This window comes from Corvus hawaiiensis, chromosome 12 (genome assembly GCF_020740725.1).
Source record: "Corvus hawaiiensis isolate bCorHaw1 chromosome 12, bCorHaw1.pri.cur, whole genome shotgun sequence".
In the NCBI taxonomy this organism is placed as follows: Eukaryota; Metazoa; Chordata; class Aves; order Passeriformes; family Corvidae; genus Corvus; species Corvus hawaiiensis.
In genome coordinates this window covers 273,494-289,693 of record NC_063224.1, presented here as the reverse complement: position 1 = coordinate 289,693, position 16,200 = coordinate 273,494, and the positions used below count along the sequence as shown (strand labels likewise).

At 43.4% G+C, this 16,200-nt stretch overlaps 1 protein-coding gene across 3 annotated transcripts in view; it reads left to right on the top strand.

Annotated features, from left to right (window-relative positions):
* The first annotated feature begins 384 nt into the window (after window positions 1-384).
* PHLPP2 (PH domain and leucine rich repeat protein phosphatase 2) overlaps window positions 385-16,200 on the top strand; it is a 34,448-nt gene continuing 18,632 nt past the window's right edge. For 2 of the 3 annotated variants that reach the window (XM_048316344.1, XM_048316343.1), the window contains exons 1-6: window positions 385-551; window positions 777-1,021; window positions 7,891-8,024; window positions 12,066-12,256; window positions 12,686-12,811; window positions 13,913-14,067. In XM_048316344.1, the coding sequence (XP_048172301.1) occupies window positions 402-551; window positions 777-1,021; window positions 7,891-8,024; window positions 12,066-12,256; window positions 12,686-12,811; window positions 13,913-14,067 (1,001 nt within the window). In that variant the 5' untranslated portion in view covers window positions 385-401. Of the gene's footprint in view, window positions 552-776; window positions 1,022-5,681; window positions 5,822-7,890; window positions 8,025-12,065; window positions 12,257-12,685; window positions 12,812-13,912; window positions 14,068-16,200 lie in introns of those variants that run through there. The other variant, XM_048316345.1, reaches the window with a different exon arrangement.

The following is a 16,200-nucleotide window of genomic DNA, read 5'->3' as shown; positions in this document are numbered from 1 at the left end:
ATGATGCCGTCATTAGTAGCAGCCACTGGTTAAGACTGGCAGAGCTTACGTGATGGACCTGCGGGGCAGCAGGAGAACGGTGATGTTCGGCTGTTGTGCAGCCTACCTCCCTCCAGCTGCGGGGCGGTGAATGGTGACAGATCCTGGAGCTGTGTGAAGGGCGAGCGGTGACAGGTGCGTTTGCAGCGCTCACGTGAGCTTTGCCTTTTCCCCGCCCGGCTGGCGAGCGGCTCTCACTCGGCACCTCTCGCTGGTAGAAGGGCACGGACGCAGCCGCGGAGGTCGGGGTGCCCGGCCTGGACCCCACGCTCCCGCCGCCGCCCGGGGCGGGGCCTGGGCCGGACGGCCGGTGCGCTTCCGGGGCGGGGCCGCGGAGGCCCGGGCTGTCGGTCCGGCCAGCGATGGGGGAGGCCGGGCCGGGGCCGGGGCCGGGTGCTGGGCCGGGGCCCGGGCCCAGGGAGGCGCAGGAGCCTGAGGAGGACGAGGCGGCGGCGCCGGGCGGTGCACGAGGGGGCCGGGCCGGACCCCGCGGCGGCATCCGGGTGCTCAAGGTGAGGAGGGGACCGAGGCCTCCGCCGCTCCCGGCGACTCGGTGGGGTGGGGGGAGTCGGCTGCGGGACGCCGGGGGCTCTGCCCGCCGCGACCTTGGTCTTTCCCTGCCCGGCGTGGGAATCCCGGTGGCTGCGGCCTGTGCGGAGGGGGCCGGTGCGAGGCCAGGTCGGAGTATGGCCGCGGCCGGAGGCGGTGCTGACGCTCGGGTCTGGGCTGCCTTGCAGAGGAACGCGAAGCGCGCCGGGAGCAGGAGCTGCCAGAGCAGGAGTCGGGTTGGTTCCCGTGAGAGGACCTGGCTGAAAGGGGACGTCGGACGAGGCTGCCTATATGTTTATGGAAGAGACTCAGCAGCTGCAGCTCCTTCGGACTTACGCCTGGTCCTCTGCACAGTGGACACCCAAGCCTCGGAGATCTGTGATGGAGAAGGGAGGAAAAACCTCTTTTTGCAGCTTCATGGAGACCTGGTCAGGTGAGGGCCAAGAAAGGATAAACCTGACTGAGAAATGTTTTGTATAGGTTTGCGAGGCTCCGTTCACCGTGTTCACCTGTTGGCAGGGCAGGTAGGGAACAGGCAGAGGTAGTAGCTGGTAGTCAGGTACAGCCTTGAGTCATGCAATTAATAAAAAACAGGTAGTGGTGAAGTAGAGGTTACACGCCTCATAGTTGTGTGTTTTAACAGGGAGGGTTTGACTGTTGCTCCAGCCCGACTGTTGCTCCAGCCCGAAATATGTCCTCATTTTCTGGGTAGAGGTGCCTGTTCATATATTCTTTTGTTGTGTTCTGTGTTATGGGGATTTTAGCATCCAGACAACCTGATCTATTTAAGAGGCTGTAAACAGTTATTTTGAGTCAGCAAAATAAGTAAGGTAGTTTCACAGTTATGTCATGTGATATTTACCTGTTCATAATTTTTTTACTAAGAAGAGTTGCCAGATAAATAATTTTAGGCAGACAGAAAATGTAGCAAGGGTTATATAAAGAAGACTTAAGCATTAGATGCTGTGTTTTATGCCTGAAGTCAATTTTGGCTGAAAATAGATGGCTCAGGGTTTAATGTACACAAACTTTATGCTGTGGGTGTGTTATGGACTGTAGGTTTACAAGCTCCCATTCGGTTTGTTGGTATTTAGACTTTGCGCTGATTCTTCTGGTCTTAAGATTCAGTTATGAAATTGCCACTCCTGTTCTCAGGGGCAAATAATTGCTGTGGTCTTCTTACTTAAAGGCTAAGCAGTAGATACAATGCATTTTGAACAGAGCTAGTAGCTGGATTTTTGATAGTGAAATGAAAGTTACAGGTCACATGTGTCCAAATTTTAAAACTGTGGTGTGTGTTTGCTCTGAAATGGGGTGGGAATGTTAGTGGGGGGAGATGCAGAGAGAATAGGATGTGTTTAAAACTGACTGTTGGAAAAGGTTGCACTGGTCAGGGTTATAGGAACGAGGGATGGATTAGTTAGAAACACTGTATGAGAAGAGATAGACACTTGAACATAGCCACTGAGGCAGCTGAAAAGCTGTTTGTTGCTTGAAAAATTGGTAAGGAAGTTGGCATGTTTTGGACCCTAATAGTGAGCAGATTTTCCAGCATTTTTAAGGAAGAGCAGACCAGTTAGTGCAGATCATGAAAAAATCTTAGGTAAAGCTTGTAGATGTATTCAGAGAGACACATTTTTACTTTTTTTAGCTTTTGAAGTGGCTTTTGTGTTTGAATTCTTTTCAATTCTCACTTTTCTCTTGCTAGCTAGCTGTGCCTGTCTTTGATTTGTGGCAGACTTTGCACTGGATTAGCAAATTGGATCTGCTGCCAGTCTTTTGGAAGCAAGTACTGAGCTGTAAATTATTACTTCCCACTCTTTTTGCCTCTTGGTGTGTCTAGGACTTGGTCAAGATTTGTCATAAATTTTGTGAAGAGTTCTTGGTTATGATGTGTCTGTTCCTTGTAATTCTTAGAGTGTTTGCCACAGAAGAGATCCTTGAATTACTTCCCACTGGAGTTGTTCTTGGTAAGGAAATGGGAGTTACCAGTATTGCTCCAGTAACACCTGTGTTAGTAACAGGAAGCAGGCCTGAATGGGTATCTACTTGCATGTCCACAGGAAGATGACAGAATGCTCAAGATTATCCTCATGCCCTGTTGAGATAGTTCCTTCCTCGAACAAACTTTACCAATTACGTTAATAATGTGTTCACAAATACAAATTACTTTGTTAAATATCTGATCACATCTTACCATAAGTACATGCATCTCTCAGACAGCTTCTGAATTCTTCACCCTTTTAATATCAGCAGGTGACTTTCTTTCCAAAGCATGGCAGATGTTGATTTGGCACCTGACTTGGAAGACTGAAAGCTGTATGGAAGAATAGCAGAAGCTCTTTTGTGTATTCAGTCTAAATATTCAGCAATGTCCTTGTGATCGTTCTATTTCCTTTTCAATTCTGTGAATTCAAGTCAGTTTCTGTAAGAACTTTTTCTTTTCCACAGTGTACCTCAAGGATCTTTAGCTTTCTCCTAGCCAGAATCTTTCCTTATGCTTGTATCCCTTCATATCCAGGAGTTATATCTTCCTGCAGAGGGAAGGCTTAAACAAGAATAGTGTGGATACCTTCTTTGGTCTGGATACCACTCACAAAAAAAATTTAAGCTGCAAAGATTTGAAAACTTGACCCATGCTTGTGGAGAGCTACAGTTGCAAAAGGAGTGAAACTGAAACTGTTGCTACTTCTTGTTGGCTTTTCTGTCTCCTTAAGCCTTTGCACCTATGCTGCGGAGAGCTGCTGTGAGCAGAGGAAGTATTCAGTCCCTGATGTGTGATGCTGCTGAGGATGCCATGGGCTGCTTGTGCCAGACTGCAGCTGCTGTGACAGCCGTGTGTTCTCACATGTGCCAGCGTTCAGAGCCCATTGTGTTTGGTACAGGATGAGTTTGTACTGTTCTAATGTGATCTCATGCCAGTTTGGGTTTCACACCATGTTGCTTTCTCTTGAAAGTGTATTTTTCTGCTGCAATTTAACTGTTACTTCTGGGGTATGTCAGCCTTGACCAAGTTAGTGAAGAAATTCCATATGGAAACTGCCATTCCCTATACAGGTTTTGGTTTTCCTTTTGCTGGCCTGTCCACGGTTTTGTTAGTGAGTCACATGGCTCTTGATGAGAACTTGGACCAGTAATCCAGTCCTCCAGTGTGGAAATACTCAAGGTCTCCAGAATGTCTCCAAGAGCACTCAGGGAACTGCTCCCTTTCTCAGTGTGAGCATGGTCTGTAGGCAATGGGCTGGTGTGCTTGTGGCTTTATTTACAGACCCTGTGAGTGTTGTTAGTCACATACCTGGCTCTGCCCCGGTGTTCCTCGGTCACAGGTCCAGCACACAGTGAAGTGCCAGAAGGCAGTCAGACACCCTTTCCACCATGTCTTCACGACTGAAATACCTAACCCTGAGCTCCACTTCCTCTACAGAGTGGCCAGTCATTGCCTCCTGTGACTTTTTGGGTGTAGATCTTTCTGTAAACTCAAAACTCTCCTGCCAGGTAGTGAGGTTGGAACAACTTGTGATGTTTTTATAGGCAGCTTCCAGAATTCAGAAGACTTTTTGGGAAAGCTTTTGTCCTGTGGCTGCTGACCAGCAAACCTAGATGGTGCAATAGAACAGGCTACTCAATTGATTGGTTTTCAGATAGGACTGGTGCTATGGTACTAGAGGTACATTTGTAGAGGATTGGGCTTGAATAGCTATTGCCACCCATGTTCCTTTTGTACATGGCTTTCATAGAAAAGAAACAAAACCAAGGGCGTTGTGTCTTAGATGTCTTCAAAGAGCAAATCAGTTTGATTTATGTGGACAAGAAAGAAGATTAAGGGCTTTTCAAATTAGCATTTTGAAACCCTGCAGCATTAATTCTTGCTGAAGTATAAGATGAGAAGAATAAAAAAGAAAAAAAGCAGATCTCATCTTGAAAAGGGTAAGTATGGTGGGATAGAGTATCCAGCTTTTTCAGGAGGGTAAGCCAGAGCACTGTACCTCAGAGAGCATTGAGCAGCCTGTACAACTGTGACTTATGTGCTTTTCATACAACACAAATGATCCCTCTACCTCATTACTGTTCTTCCTGAAATCTGATGTGCAGATATGTAGTTTAGTGTGTACTTTAAAAAGCCTCAGTCTGTTCAGCAACCAAATAGTAAAGTTTGAGTGTTTGTTTGTTTTTTTTTCCTTGGGAAGTCTAGATGCAGGCTACTTGATAAGTTCTTTTTGTGAGTGACACTCAAGCATTTAAAATTCCTGAGCCATGGGTCACATGCTGGAAAGGCTGTTTCCTGGCAAGCATAAGGCTTTAATAGCAGAAGAATAGGAGTCTGGGGGTAGCCAAGGAAAACTTGGACAAGGTTTGGAGATCCAGTCAAATCTCACATATTCTTGGATTCTATGCTGAAGGGTACACAATACATCGGGTGAACTGTATTGGAAGTCAGCATTGTTAAGTGCAATCTATTATTTATTCATTACAGTTTCTAATAGCTTGCCTGTTATAAGAGACAGATACACAGGTTTATGATTTCTAAGATTACCTCATAAAGCTCTTTTGGAAGTTTGGTGTTGTGTTCTCTGGTATCTGTTTCTATAGCAAAAAATATTAAGATAAACCTTAGCTATATATTTGTAGATGTGCTTGGCTCTGAGCTTGTAAATCTTGACAGATAGTCCTAAAAAAGGCTGAGATCCTTCATATAAGCTTAAGAAATCTCTGCGAAGAAAGAAGAATTGATGGCATTTTGCTCTTTTGAACCAATCTCTTGTCCTGTGTCCATCTCACAAAACACGCAAAGAAAGAGCGTTTAATAAGTCAGCTTTTCATGATGATTGTGCAGGAATTCCATCTTAGCTGACATCAGCTTATTAGTGAATAGGAGCTCCAAGAGATAATTTCTGAAGAGAGAGGAAAGGGGTTATTTCATATACAGCCTTCTGGATAATAAGTAGATGTATTTCTGTGTAAAACAAAAGCAGGGAGCAGACTTGCCCTAAACAGGCTTAGCAAGCATTGAGCAGTAAGAACTGGTTTTGTGGGTCAGCTGCATATCAACTACATTGCCTTTTCAGACTAGAAACTTTGTTGTTTTGTACCAGAGCTTTGAGAGTAATCCCGCTTCTGATCCAGAGGTCCTATATGTGAAGCCAGAGTTGCAATGTATCTGCTTGAAATACCTGAGGTCAATTTACTTCTTGAGATGTGTCTTGGTGACTCCAAAGGAAGCCTGGATGACTAGGTACTTGTAAATGGTTCATGTTTTATGAAATATGTCCTGCCTTAATTATGAGATGACATTTTTAAAGCTGTCAGTAATAGTGGAAATACTGTGATATAATCATTAAAAACAATGAGAAATGTTTTTATTCTTGAGAAGAGGTGAGAAGAAGTGGAAAAGTTTGGTACGTACAGAAAGGAAATATTTCCCATTAAGACACGCAGTATTAATGATGTATGCAAATCAACAAAGTTTAGTGGAAAACAGGTCCTACCTCGCAAACTTGATCTTGATGCTTCAAGATTTCAAGCTTGGTTGCCAAAGGCATTAGTCATTTGTTGCAGTGAGATGTTGGACTGGGCTCTGAGCAGCCTGTTTGAATTGAAGATATCCCTGTCCATGGTAGGATGGTTGGAGTAGATGACCTTTAAAGGCCATTCCAACCCAAAATGTCCTGAGGTTCTGTGTTCTGATGTCATGGGGGAAAAAGAAATGCGCAAACCAGTAAAACTCATTGACTATTATCTTACAAATGGGAAACTGTTATTCAGTGTAAGCATCTTGTTTTGGGTGAGGAGCTGGTTAGTGTATATTTGACGGAAGAAACGTAAACTTGCATTGTTCAGCTTGCTCTGTTAATAACCTGTGGCTAAAAGGTAAGAACTCCGGAGGACATGGATGGAGGGAGTGACAGGTACTGAGAAGCCAGTACAGCAGGTTGCTCTAGATGGTTTAGCATGCAGTATTCCCTGGAAAACACTGCTTTTCAGTATCATTAGGTATATTTATGTGAAAGAGAAGTATACTAAATACTGCAAAGGAGAGGAAGGAGGGTTACAAGTTGCCAAAAGATGCAGTTCAGGAGGACTTGTGCATTGGAGGGATATGAGAGCAGGTTTGATCCAGGAACGTAAAAGTGTTTGAGTAGAACCAATGTGTATGTGTGGTTTTGTGTAGCCAGTACGTGGATACAGGGAACCGTCATGTTAGTGCTTGCAGAGTAGGGATAAGCTAAAAAGAAATTGGTGGTAAAAATCCTTTTGAATCAAAGTAGACCCTCTCAGCTGCAAAAATAATTTTAAAAGCACCTTGCACCTTATCTTGAAGAGGACGTTTGAAATGTTTAGTGACATGGTTTATGAACTCCTGTTTAAAGAACAGGTGACAGGTGAGGTCCAGTGACTAATCTGAAGCTAGGCACTTTTAGATTAAATATGGGGATTTTTAATGGTGGATAATAAGTGGACCATTGGAACAGCATATTTTAACTCCTACCTAACATTTTCAGTGGTTAATCTTTTACACTATTTTTTTTCCCTAAAGTTAAACTTATAATTTAGCAAGAAATTTTGTTGTTTTTATTGAACAAAATCACAATTCAGGGTCTCTGGAAAAAGTGAGAAGAGAGGATCAGAAAACATCTTTTCCATTCTGAATATACTAAATCTGATGTTTCACAAGAACTTTTCTCTTACTGCTGTTTATTCAAGCTAGCCACTGAATCCTTCCTGTGTTCTGCCGTAGTTCTAAAACCTCCTTTTAAATGTACTGGTTAAGTTAACTTGCCAAAACATAAGAATCTAGCCACTGATGTGAGCTAGAGAGAGTAGGAAATTTGTATTTTCTTTTTTTTTTCTTTTAAGTAATTCTTCATGAGGATTCTTCAAATGCTTTGCTCCAAGCTGCATTTGAAAGAAAAAAATTAAGAGTTCTTTTATATTTTTGAGGCATTATACATAGGGGTTTTTAATTACTTGGTATCTGCTTTTTTGCGCAGTATTTCTGGTTTTGTGTCTTGTCATGGTTTCTTCCTGGTGCTCCTTAAATCATGGAATGGAAATATTCACCATGAATTGTGTGGCTTATGCCAATTGCTTTTCCTCTCTGTTCGTCTTCTGCAATGTAGTTCACAAGTGCTGCAGTTCTTAAGTGCTGCTTGTGAAGCAGGGAGCAGAGACCCAAGGGTCTGTGCTTTCCAGTCTTTTTCAGAGGAGCAGAACAGTGTGTCAGTATTCCTCACACTTTAGCCATACTGAGACTTGTTTAATCTTTTTTGCATTCTCAAACTACTTTCTTGTATGTTTTGACAGGAGGCTGGAGCCCACAGAAAAACCCCTTCAGATTGTGTATGACTACTTGGCTGGGTTGGGTTTTGATGATCCTCTCAGAATGCAGGAAGAGGCAGCAAACTCTGATCTCAGCTGTATGATTCGCTTTTACGGCGGTAAGAAATTGTGTGTGCACACTGTCGCTGTTCCTGTAGCTGTAACTGTGAGCTGGAACCCAGCCTGTTGGGTTTATAGAGGGCTGCATCAAGCACCTGCAGTACCAATAAGCATTTCTTAAAACATTTTCAAGATTAATAGAAAAAAAATCACACTTCCGTAGTTTTCTTGAGCCTGTCTATGGCTTGAGAAAAGACAGGTCTACAGGAAGGCACAAGATTGCTCTGTTGTCTTTAGCTTCAAATATTGCAACTGATGACTTCGAGCTCCCACTAGGATCAGAAACACATTGCAGTTCTGTTTAGATGTGCATGAAGTTTGTATTTACAAAAAGTGGGTCGATATGGGCAAGGAAGGTCCTGGTCAAATACCTCCACAGCCTTTAAACAGCGAAGAGTGAAGGTGCCAGCTGGTTAATAATAATGCAGGCTGCCATCAGAAACCTAGGGCATTGGATTACAGAAGCGAGACTTTGGAGTGTGGCCTCTTGAACTGATTTAGGCAGGAATACAGTATACACAAGGAGCCACAGATAACAGGCATAGGCCTGTGGGCATCTGGTGCTAGTGATCAGAAAGGGAATTCACTGAAGTTAAGAGGAAACAGAAATGAGGGTGAGGAAAGATAATAAAGAAATTATTTCCTTACTTTTAAGTACTTCACCTGTGTATTTTTTGCATTTCAGAAAAAAAAAATCAAAGTGCTTTTAATGGAAAATTGTTCTTGCATTGTGGATCTAGGCAGCCAGACTGAGCTGCTAGCCGTCTTTTGTTTATTCAGTGTCAAAAAAAAGTGTTCATAAGAAATCAGCTTCTTCACCCTGCTGAGACAACCCCCTTCTGTCTAGGAGCTGTGTGTAGAACAGGCAAAACAGTGTATATACTGTATACACTGTACATATATATGCAAAACACGGAGTGTAACAGATGGAAAGAAGTGTGACATGCATAGTCTGGATTTATGGGGCAAGGAAGAGGGAGCCAGAAGTTAGCTAGGCTGGAAGGAGTAGAGGCATCAAGGATAGGGGGTATAGAGAACTTTGGAGGAAAAAATGAAAGCTTGGTTATGTCAAGCAGGACCTGCTGAGGACTCACGAACAGCGACTCAACTTCATGGAACCAAGTAGGTAGAAAATGTAATTGAGTAGTTTCAGTCAGCATGGGTGGCTGGTCTGCTTAGGAGGAGGCTGTGAAGGAAGAAGTATAAGGGCTGAAGAGTGTTCAGGAGACCTGTCTTAAGGAAGTACAAGCAAATGCTGACGAAGTGATTCTCAAAGGTGGGGGAGGAATTAGAGGGAATGCTATGGAGGATGATATGATAATTTTGCAAAGCCTGCAGCTGAGAACATAAGGGAGGAAGTACTGGATTTTAGACAGAGAAACTTAGAATCATGGCATCACAGACTGGCTTGGGTTGGAAGGAACCTTAAATCATCTAGTTCCACCCTCCTGTCATGGGCAGGGACACCTTCCACTGTCCCAGGTTGCTCCAAGCCCTGCCCAGCCTGGCCTTGGACACTTCCAGGGATGGGGCAGCCACAGCTGCTCTGGGCACCCTGTGCCAGGGCCTCACCCCCCTCACCATAAAACATTTCTTCCTCATGTCCAGTGTAAATTTCCCCTCTTTCAGTTTAGAAACATGTTCCCTTGTTCTGCCACTGTAGGCCTTGGTAAAATGTCTCTCTATGCTTTCTTATAAGCTGCCTTTATATATGGAAAAGCTGCAGGAAAGTCCTCCCAGAGCCTTCTCTTCTCCAGGCTGATCAACCCCAACTCTCTCAGCCTGTCTCCATAGGAGAGATGTTCCAGCCACCTGACTGTTTCCATTGCTTCCCCTTGACCCACTCTAGGATAGGTGTCATGGTTTTGGAGCAGAAAGGGAAACTGGAAGATTGGTGTAGCTGTGTAGTAATGCTTGGAACAGTGCCGCTGTGGCAGTTAGTAGTAGGATACCACTTTTAGTCCCATAATATTGTTTTCTTACAAGTGTGGGGCTGGTCTTTCAGCTTGGTGAAGTCAAAGCAATTTTTTCTGTGGATGCTTACAGTTTCTCACCAATAAAAGACATCTTATGTCAAACTTCATGTCCCTGAAACAAAACTATTGTTGTAAATAAACAACTAAATGTTTCAGCTAAAGTCAGCCAGATACGGACTTCAAGATAACACTTTAGATTTGGCAAGCTGAAGATCCTGCTGTCTGACTGACAAACAGTATTACAGCTTGAGTTAGTACTTAACTGTTTGCTCCTGATAAATGTTTGGAGTATGGTTTCCCTATTCAAGCTTGTTGTGTGATCAGTGTGGCCTGCTTACTCCACATAGCATCAGTTGGAGCATCCAGCCCAGCACCCCAGGAAGGTGCCAGGAGCAGCTGGACCTCAGTGCCAACCTACTCTGAAGCAGCTCAAATTCCTTCATATGCTACCAGTATCTCTTTCAGTTAGAGTATTGTGGGCTTCAAATTCTCTGTAACCCCAACTCCAGAAGCTGAATGGTTGACCTTGAGTGTGTCCAGTATGGCTGCAATTGGCAGCAGTCTGACTCCAGTCCAGTCTGAGTAGTCTCAGTGCTTGTCACAAGGTCGGAGTAGCTGCAAATAGTTGCTTCTCCCTAAACAAGACCTGAACCACATTCATCGTTCCTAGCAGTAGGACCACACTGGTTTTCAACATGCCAAGGATATTCAGAATTCCCAAACGCTGTTGTAATTAAGCTGGAGGAGAAAAGGAGGATGTGGGAAGTGTCCACTCCCTAGGTGGACTCTCTGAGGAGAAAAGGCAAATGGTGTCATTATCAACATTTTCCACTAAATGGCACCAGAGCACAGAGATAAGGGCCATGCTGAGCATACAGACCAGATTACGAAATGCAACATCATAACCTTAACCCAGCCTTTACAGCAGACAAGATGTTACATAATGCGACCTTGAGAACAAGTGCAACAAAATAGGGCAAACAAATCAACATTGTGACCAGCCACTGTTAAACGAATACAATAAATGCTTATGGCAAATTTGTTTTAACGCGCTCTGGTCAGATCTGTCTCCGCCCTTTGTGTACCAGGTCTGCCGCCTGAAAGGACCGTTGTGGTTTAACCCCACCCATCTGCTCACTCACACACTGCTTCCCCCATGGGATGGGAAGGAGAATGGGAAAAAGGTGATATCTGTGGACTGAGAACATAAACTGTTTCATAAATTGAAATAAAGTAAAATAATAATAATTGTAATGAAAAGGGGAATAACAAAGAGAGAGGAATAAAACACAAGTGATACACAATACACTGCTCATCACACTGACTGGTGCGCTTCCCGTGGCAATGCTCAGCCCTTCTGTCGCAGTTCCCTCAGTTTGTATACTGGGCATGATGTTCTGTGCTGTGGAATATCCCTTTTGCTAGTTTGGATCAGCTGGCCCAGCCATGCTCCCTTGCAGTTTCTTGTGCATCTCCTTGCTAAAGAGAATGGGACACTGAAAAGTCCTTGACTTGGGTGAGCACTGCTGTGCACCAACCAAAACAGCAGTGTGTTAGCAACATTATTCTCACACAGAAGCCAGAATACAGCCCTGTACCATCTTCCAGGAAGAAAATTAATTCTATCCTAGGCAAAACCAGGACAGTCATCTTCAGGGAAAGAACTTCCTTCTGTAGCTGATTTTCCAGACCTTCCTTGAAAGTCCAGTAGAAGCCACTTATTTAATGGTTTCTGTGACTTTAGCTGACTCAATGAGAGTTTAAAATTGGTTTTCTGTTACATTTGAACGAAGGATATTTGGCAAGCATGTGGCTTTGCTAAGGTCTGTAACTACCTGTAGATTAAAAAGACTGCATGGCAACCATTCTAACATTGTTCTGAGAGGCACCCAATGGTGCTGCTCAGCCGTTCCTGCGCTGACTGAGGATGTTTTGTCCTCTGCCTGAGACATTTTTTAAAGTGCAATTTGTCTGCTTGTTCTTTACAACAACTGGTTATTTGTACTCACAGATTAGAATGAAGAACACATGGACAGTAAATGCTAATGTCCCCTTTTTCTTCAGAAAAGCCATGTCAAGTGGAACAGTTGGATCGCATCCTGCTCTCTGGAGTCTATAATGTACGCAAAGGAAAGACCCAGCTGCACAAGTGGGCAGAGCGCTCGGTCACTCTCTGTGGTACGTGCCTCATTGTGTCCTCGGTGAAGGACAGCCATGCAGGGAAGATGCACATCTTGCCTCTCGTTGGAGGGAAGGTAAGGCTTTTTTTGGTTAGCTGCCTGTAGCTTGGGAAGGAAGAAGAAATGGTAATGATAGGAATCATCCACAAGAGATTAATGCAGGCTTTTGTCACAGATTACTGCATTAATGTGCCCGACCCCTTTCTACTTGCTTTGCTTAGGTAGTAGTCTGAAGGCTAGTAAAATGAAGATACACTAGTTCAGCTTTCACAGCAGTAGCCAATGTTGTGAATGGGCAGTCTGGAAATTACTACTTCTTGTATCCACTTCACCAGAAATGTGTTAAGCAGGATTTACTTCTGGGTTTTTCTCCAGTATCTTTGCAGCTGCATTTTCAGCAAAATGTAGTGTTACTGGTGGTCAGCAATACCTCACCCTAGACTTCAGGTCAATTGTAATTGCTGGCACTTAGGCAGACTGTTGTTGTCAATTCTCCCTTTGCAGGTGGAAGAGATGAAACGTCGGCAGTACACCCTTGCTTTCACATCTGCTGGAGCACAAGCTCAAACATACCATATTTCCTTTGAAACGCTGGCAGAATGCCAGCGGTGGCACCGGCAAGCATCCACGGTGAGGCCATGGGGACAGTGTGGTTTGGATGGTGGGTGCAGGGGTATGCCACAGGAAGGGTTTTCTGATGCAGGCTTGGTCTGCAGTCAGAGGTGAAGCTAGGATGCAGGAGAAAGTACCCAGGACACTTTCCAGCTTTCTTTATTTCCTTCATGCTCTGGACTACAGAGATTTTTCTGTTAGCCATCTCTTTTTCTCTACATGTGCAATGATGTTGAGCAGTTGCTCTGCTGTTTTAACCCCTGCGGCACCTATGAGACTAACTTAATCACAGGTCATTGAACAAACCACAGGGACTGGCTGACTTTACAGCCATAGAAACCTACAGATTGCATTTGTTCCCATACTTGAACCTACCTGAAGTATGAGCTGGACATTCACAGGGCTGCCCTGATAGATTTGAGTTACAGAGAGATCGTAGGTCAGCAAGGATATTATGAAATACAAAATGAGTTCAGGATAAAGCAGGTCATAAAATGTCAAATTAAGCACCAAGGACCTCAAAACAAAACATGCTTAACGAAAGAACATCTGAGATTTGCAAAGACTTTATGAAATGTTGCAAAACCATAATTTATGAAGCCTTTTTATAACAAGTTATGTTTCAAATTTTATACCCTGAACAAGCTAATAAAAGAAAGAAGTAGCTAAAAGTACAGAAGAAGCAGCTAGGCCAAGCAGAGGTTCTGTAAACCTCCAAGAACTGAACTGGAAAATCAACTGCTTCCTGTTGCTTCTTGCACCTTTGGAAGGCACTTGGAGATTATGCTTTCTCAATAGAGTTTCCTCAAAGATCCGTTTTGCTCTATTACATTGGTTCTCTTATAGCCTAGCCTTTAGGCAGTGTGCCCAGTGCACATGCAGAGCAGGACTTTGTGTGAGTCCTGGCTGGTATCCAGCTATGCATCCTTGTCAGGGATGTAGCAAATGGCATAGGCTTGTACTTCATGGACTCCCATTTCCTGCATGGACTCTACCTGGTGGGCACAAGGAGTTCTTTCATGTTCTTGCAGATTTTTTACTACTTGTGTTCTTTGGCCTTCTATTAGACTTCCAGAGAAAATTTGTTGCACAGCTGCAGCTTTTTCTCTTTCCTTTCAGATTGTGTCTATGCGATTTAGCATGGTTGATCTTTCATGCTACAGCCTTGAGGAAGTACCAGAGCACCTCTTCTACAGTCAAGATATCACCTACCTCAACTTACGCCACAACTTTATGAGAACAAGTGGAGCAGGGAGTCTTGACTCCCTTTGCAGGTCTGCAAAGAATTATTTTTCTTCTACATTTGGAGTCCTTGACATATGGATACAGGAATGAAGTATTGCCTGTTCTCTTGGGGATGGTAAAAATATTGATCTTAAGGAAGCTCTCACAAGTGAGGGGGTTGGAAGCAGATCTGGGCAGCACAGACAGGAATAAACTTCCAACAACTTATAATATTCATGAGCTCCCTTCCACAGATTCTGTGCTAACTCTGATTTGATATAAGCCTTATGGGATGACATGCCGTTTGTATGGACAAGATGCAGTAGTAATATAAGGCTGCTTGCTAAGCAGAGAACATCTCGGGGTATAAAATAAAAGGCAAGGAAAAGCATAATGCTGCTATTGTGAATAAGTGTTTGCAGGAAGAAGTTCAGGTCTGAAAAACCCTGTTTTGGCAAGTTCTTAATGTGTATTTGGAATTGGCAGAGGGCCTGTGAGACTCCAGCTTTGCTTTGGAAACTTGTGATGATCTGCTTTTAAGAGAGTAGCAGTTGTGGGATGGTATGGAAGCATGATGTAGTCATCTTAGGTAAGTGAAGGAGTCTTACAAAAATGTATTTAAATTAATTCCTCAAAATAATAAAAATCTAGAGGGAGATTAGTCTGTTGATATGTATACCAGCCATGCTAAATAGAATTCAAGGATCTGTTCTATGAATTTTGAAAGCTGATAGGAAGCCTATAGTAATATTGTCCAATGGCTCTGTTTCAAACAAGTTGTGTCTTAAGAAAAATGTATTTGGAGAAACTTTGCAAAAATGCTTTTTTGTTATTTGTTTGGTTTGGTTTGTTGTTGTTGTGGTTTTGAGGTTTGGTTGCTTTTGTCATTTTGGTTTGTTGCGGGGTTTTTTGCAAGGCGGGGTGGGGCGGGGAAGGGTGCGGTTTTGTTTTCTTTGTCTCCAGGGGCCTATTACTGTGCTATTTCATTTTCCTTCCTAGACAGTAATGAAATGCCTGGTATCCATAAGAGTATACAGTGAAAAAAAATTGCTCACTTTTGGGAATTCTTTGCAGTTTTATTGGGAGCCAGAGTCTAGTCTGGTTTTCCAAACTTGTTTAAATGTTTTCTAATGGTGAATTGTTATAGATTCTGTTACTGGAGAAGCTGCTTAATTCAAGATTTTACTTTCTACTTGTCTCTTCAAATACATTGTATGATTTTGAAAAGGACATCAGAGCTTTATTTTCTAAAATGTAGTATCCTTGGTTCACAGGATCAGCAAAGGGGCTTGAAATTTCTTTTGACCTTGCATGTAGTCAACAAGAAATCTGGCATGTCAGAAACTGCACTCTTTTCCTGGCAGTGACTATGTCTGATGAAGCTGAAACCCTCAAACAAACAAAAGCCGTAAAAGAAGCTCTCATTTCACACAATCTTGAATAAACAGGTAGCATTAGGTAGCCCACATAAGGCTGCTCATTGCCTTTTGAAAAGATTTTCTGTCTGAGGTTTTTAGGATGTTTCTAAGATTATAGCACCATAGGAGAAGACCCTTGCTTGCTTGCAGTAGGTGTTCTCAGTGCCTCAAGACTGTCAATTCCCAACAGCAGAATCTTTCACAATGGTCAGATCTCTTCCTCTGAGGAACTTTCAAGCTCTAGGAGTCTAATAAGCTATAACTATAATAATGGAGCAAAAATAATTAGCTAAAGGGAAAATGTTAAGCAAAGGTCATTAAATAACCCTACCTGCTTTATTACATCTCCTAGCTTATTTTTTATGTATTGTATTGCCTTTTGAGTATCTCCCTTGTCTGAAAAACACTCTGAGATCTGATCTTTTGTTGATATATGTGTGTGCATACACACGTGTACATCTGCATGTCTCTTGTCAGCATTCTAGCTAGTTGATACAGATTTGTGCTGAGTGCTTTGGTGGCAGAACGGGATGTGTTAAACTGGGAATGTTTCAGGGCAGCACCAGTTTGGGCTGCTAAACAGAGGATCGTCATCCCATGGAAGATTCACTGCTGTGTTTCCCTACCTCTTTGCTGTCTCAGTATGCCCCGTGAGAGCACAGACTGAAACCTGAGGAGCCACAACGATTTTGGGATCTTTATCCCCTATAATACCTGGTTCATATACAGCTTGAATTGCTTTTCCATTCCGTTCCTGCATCACTA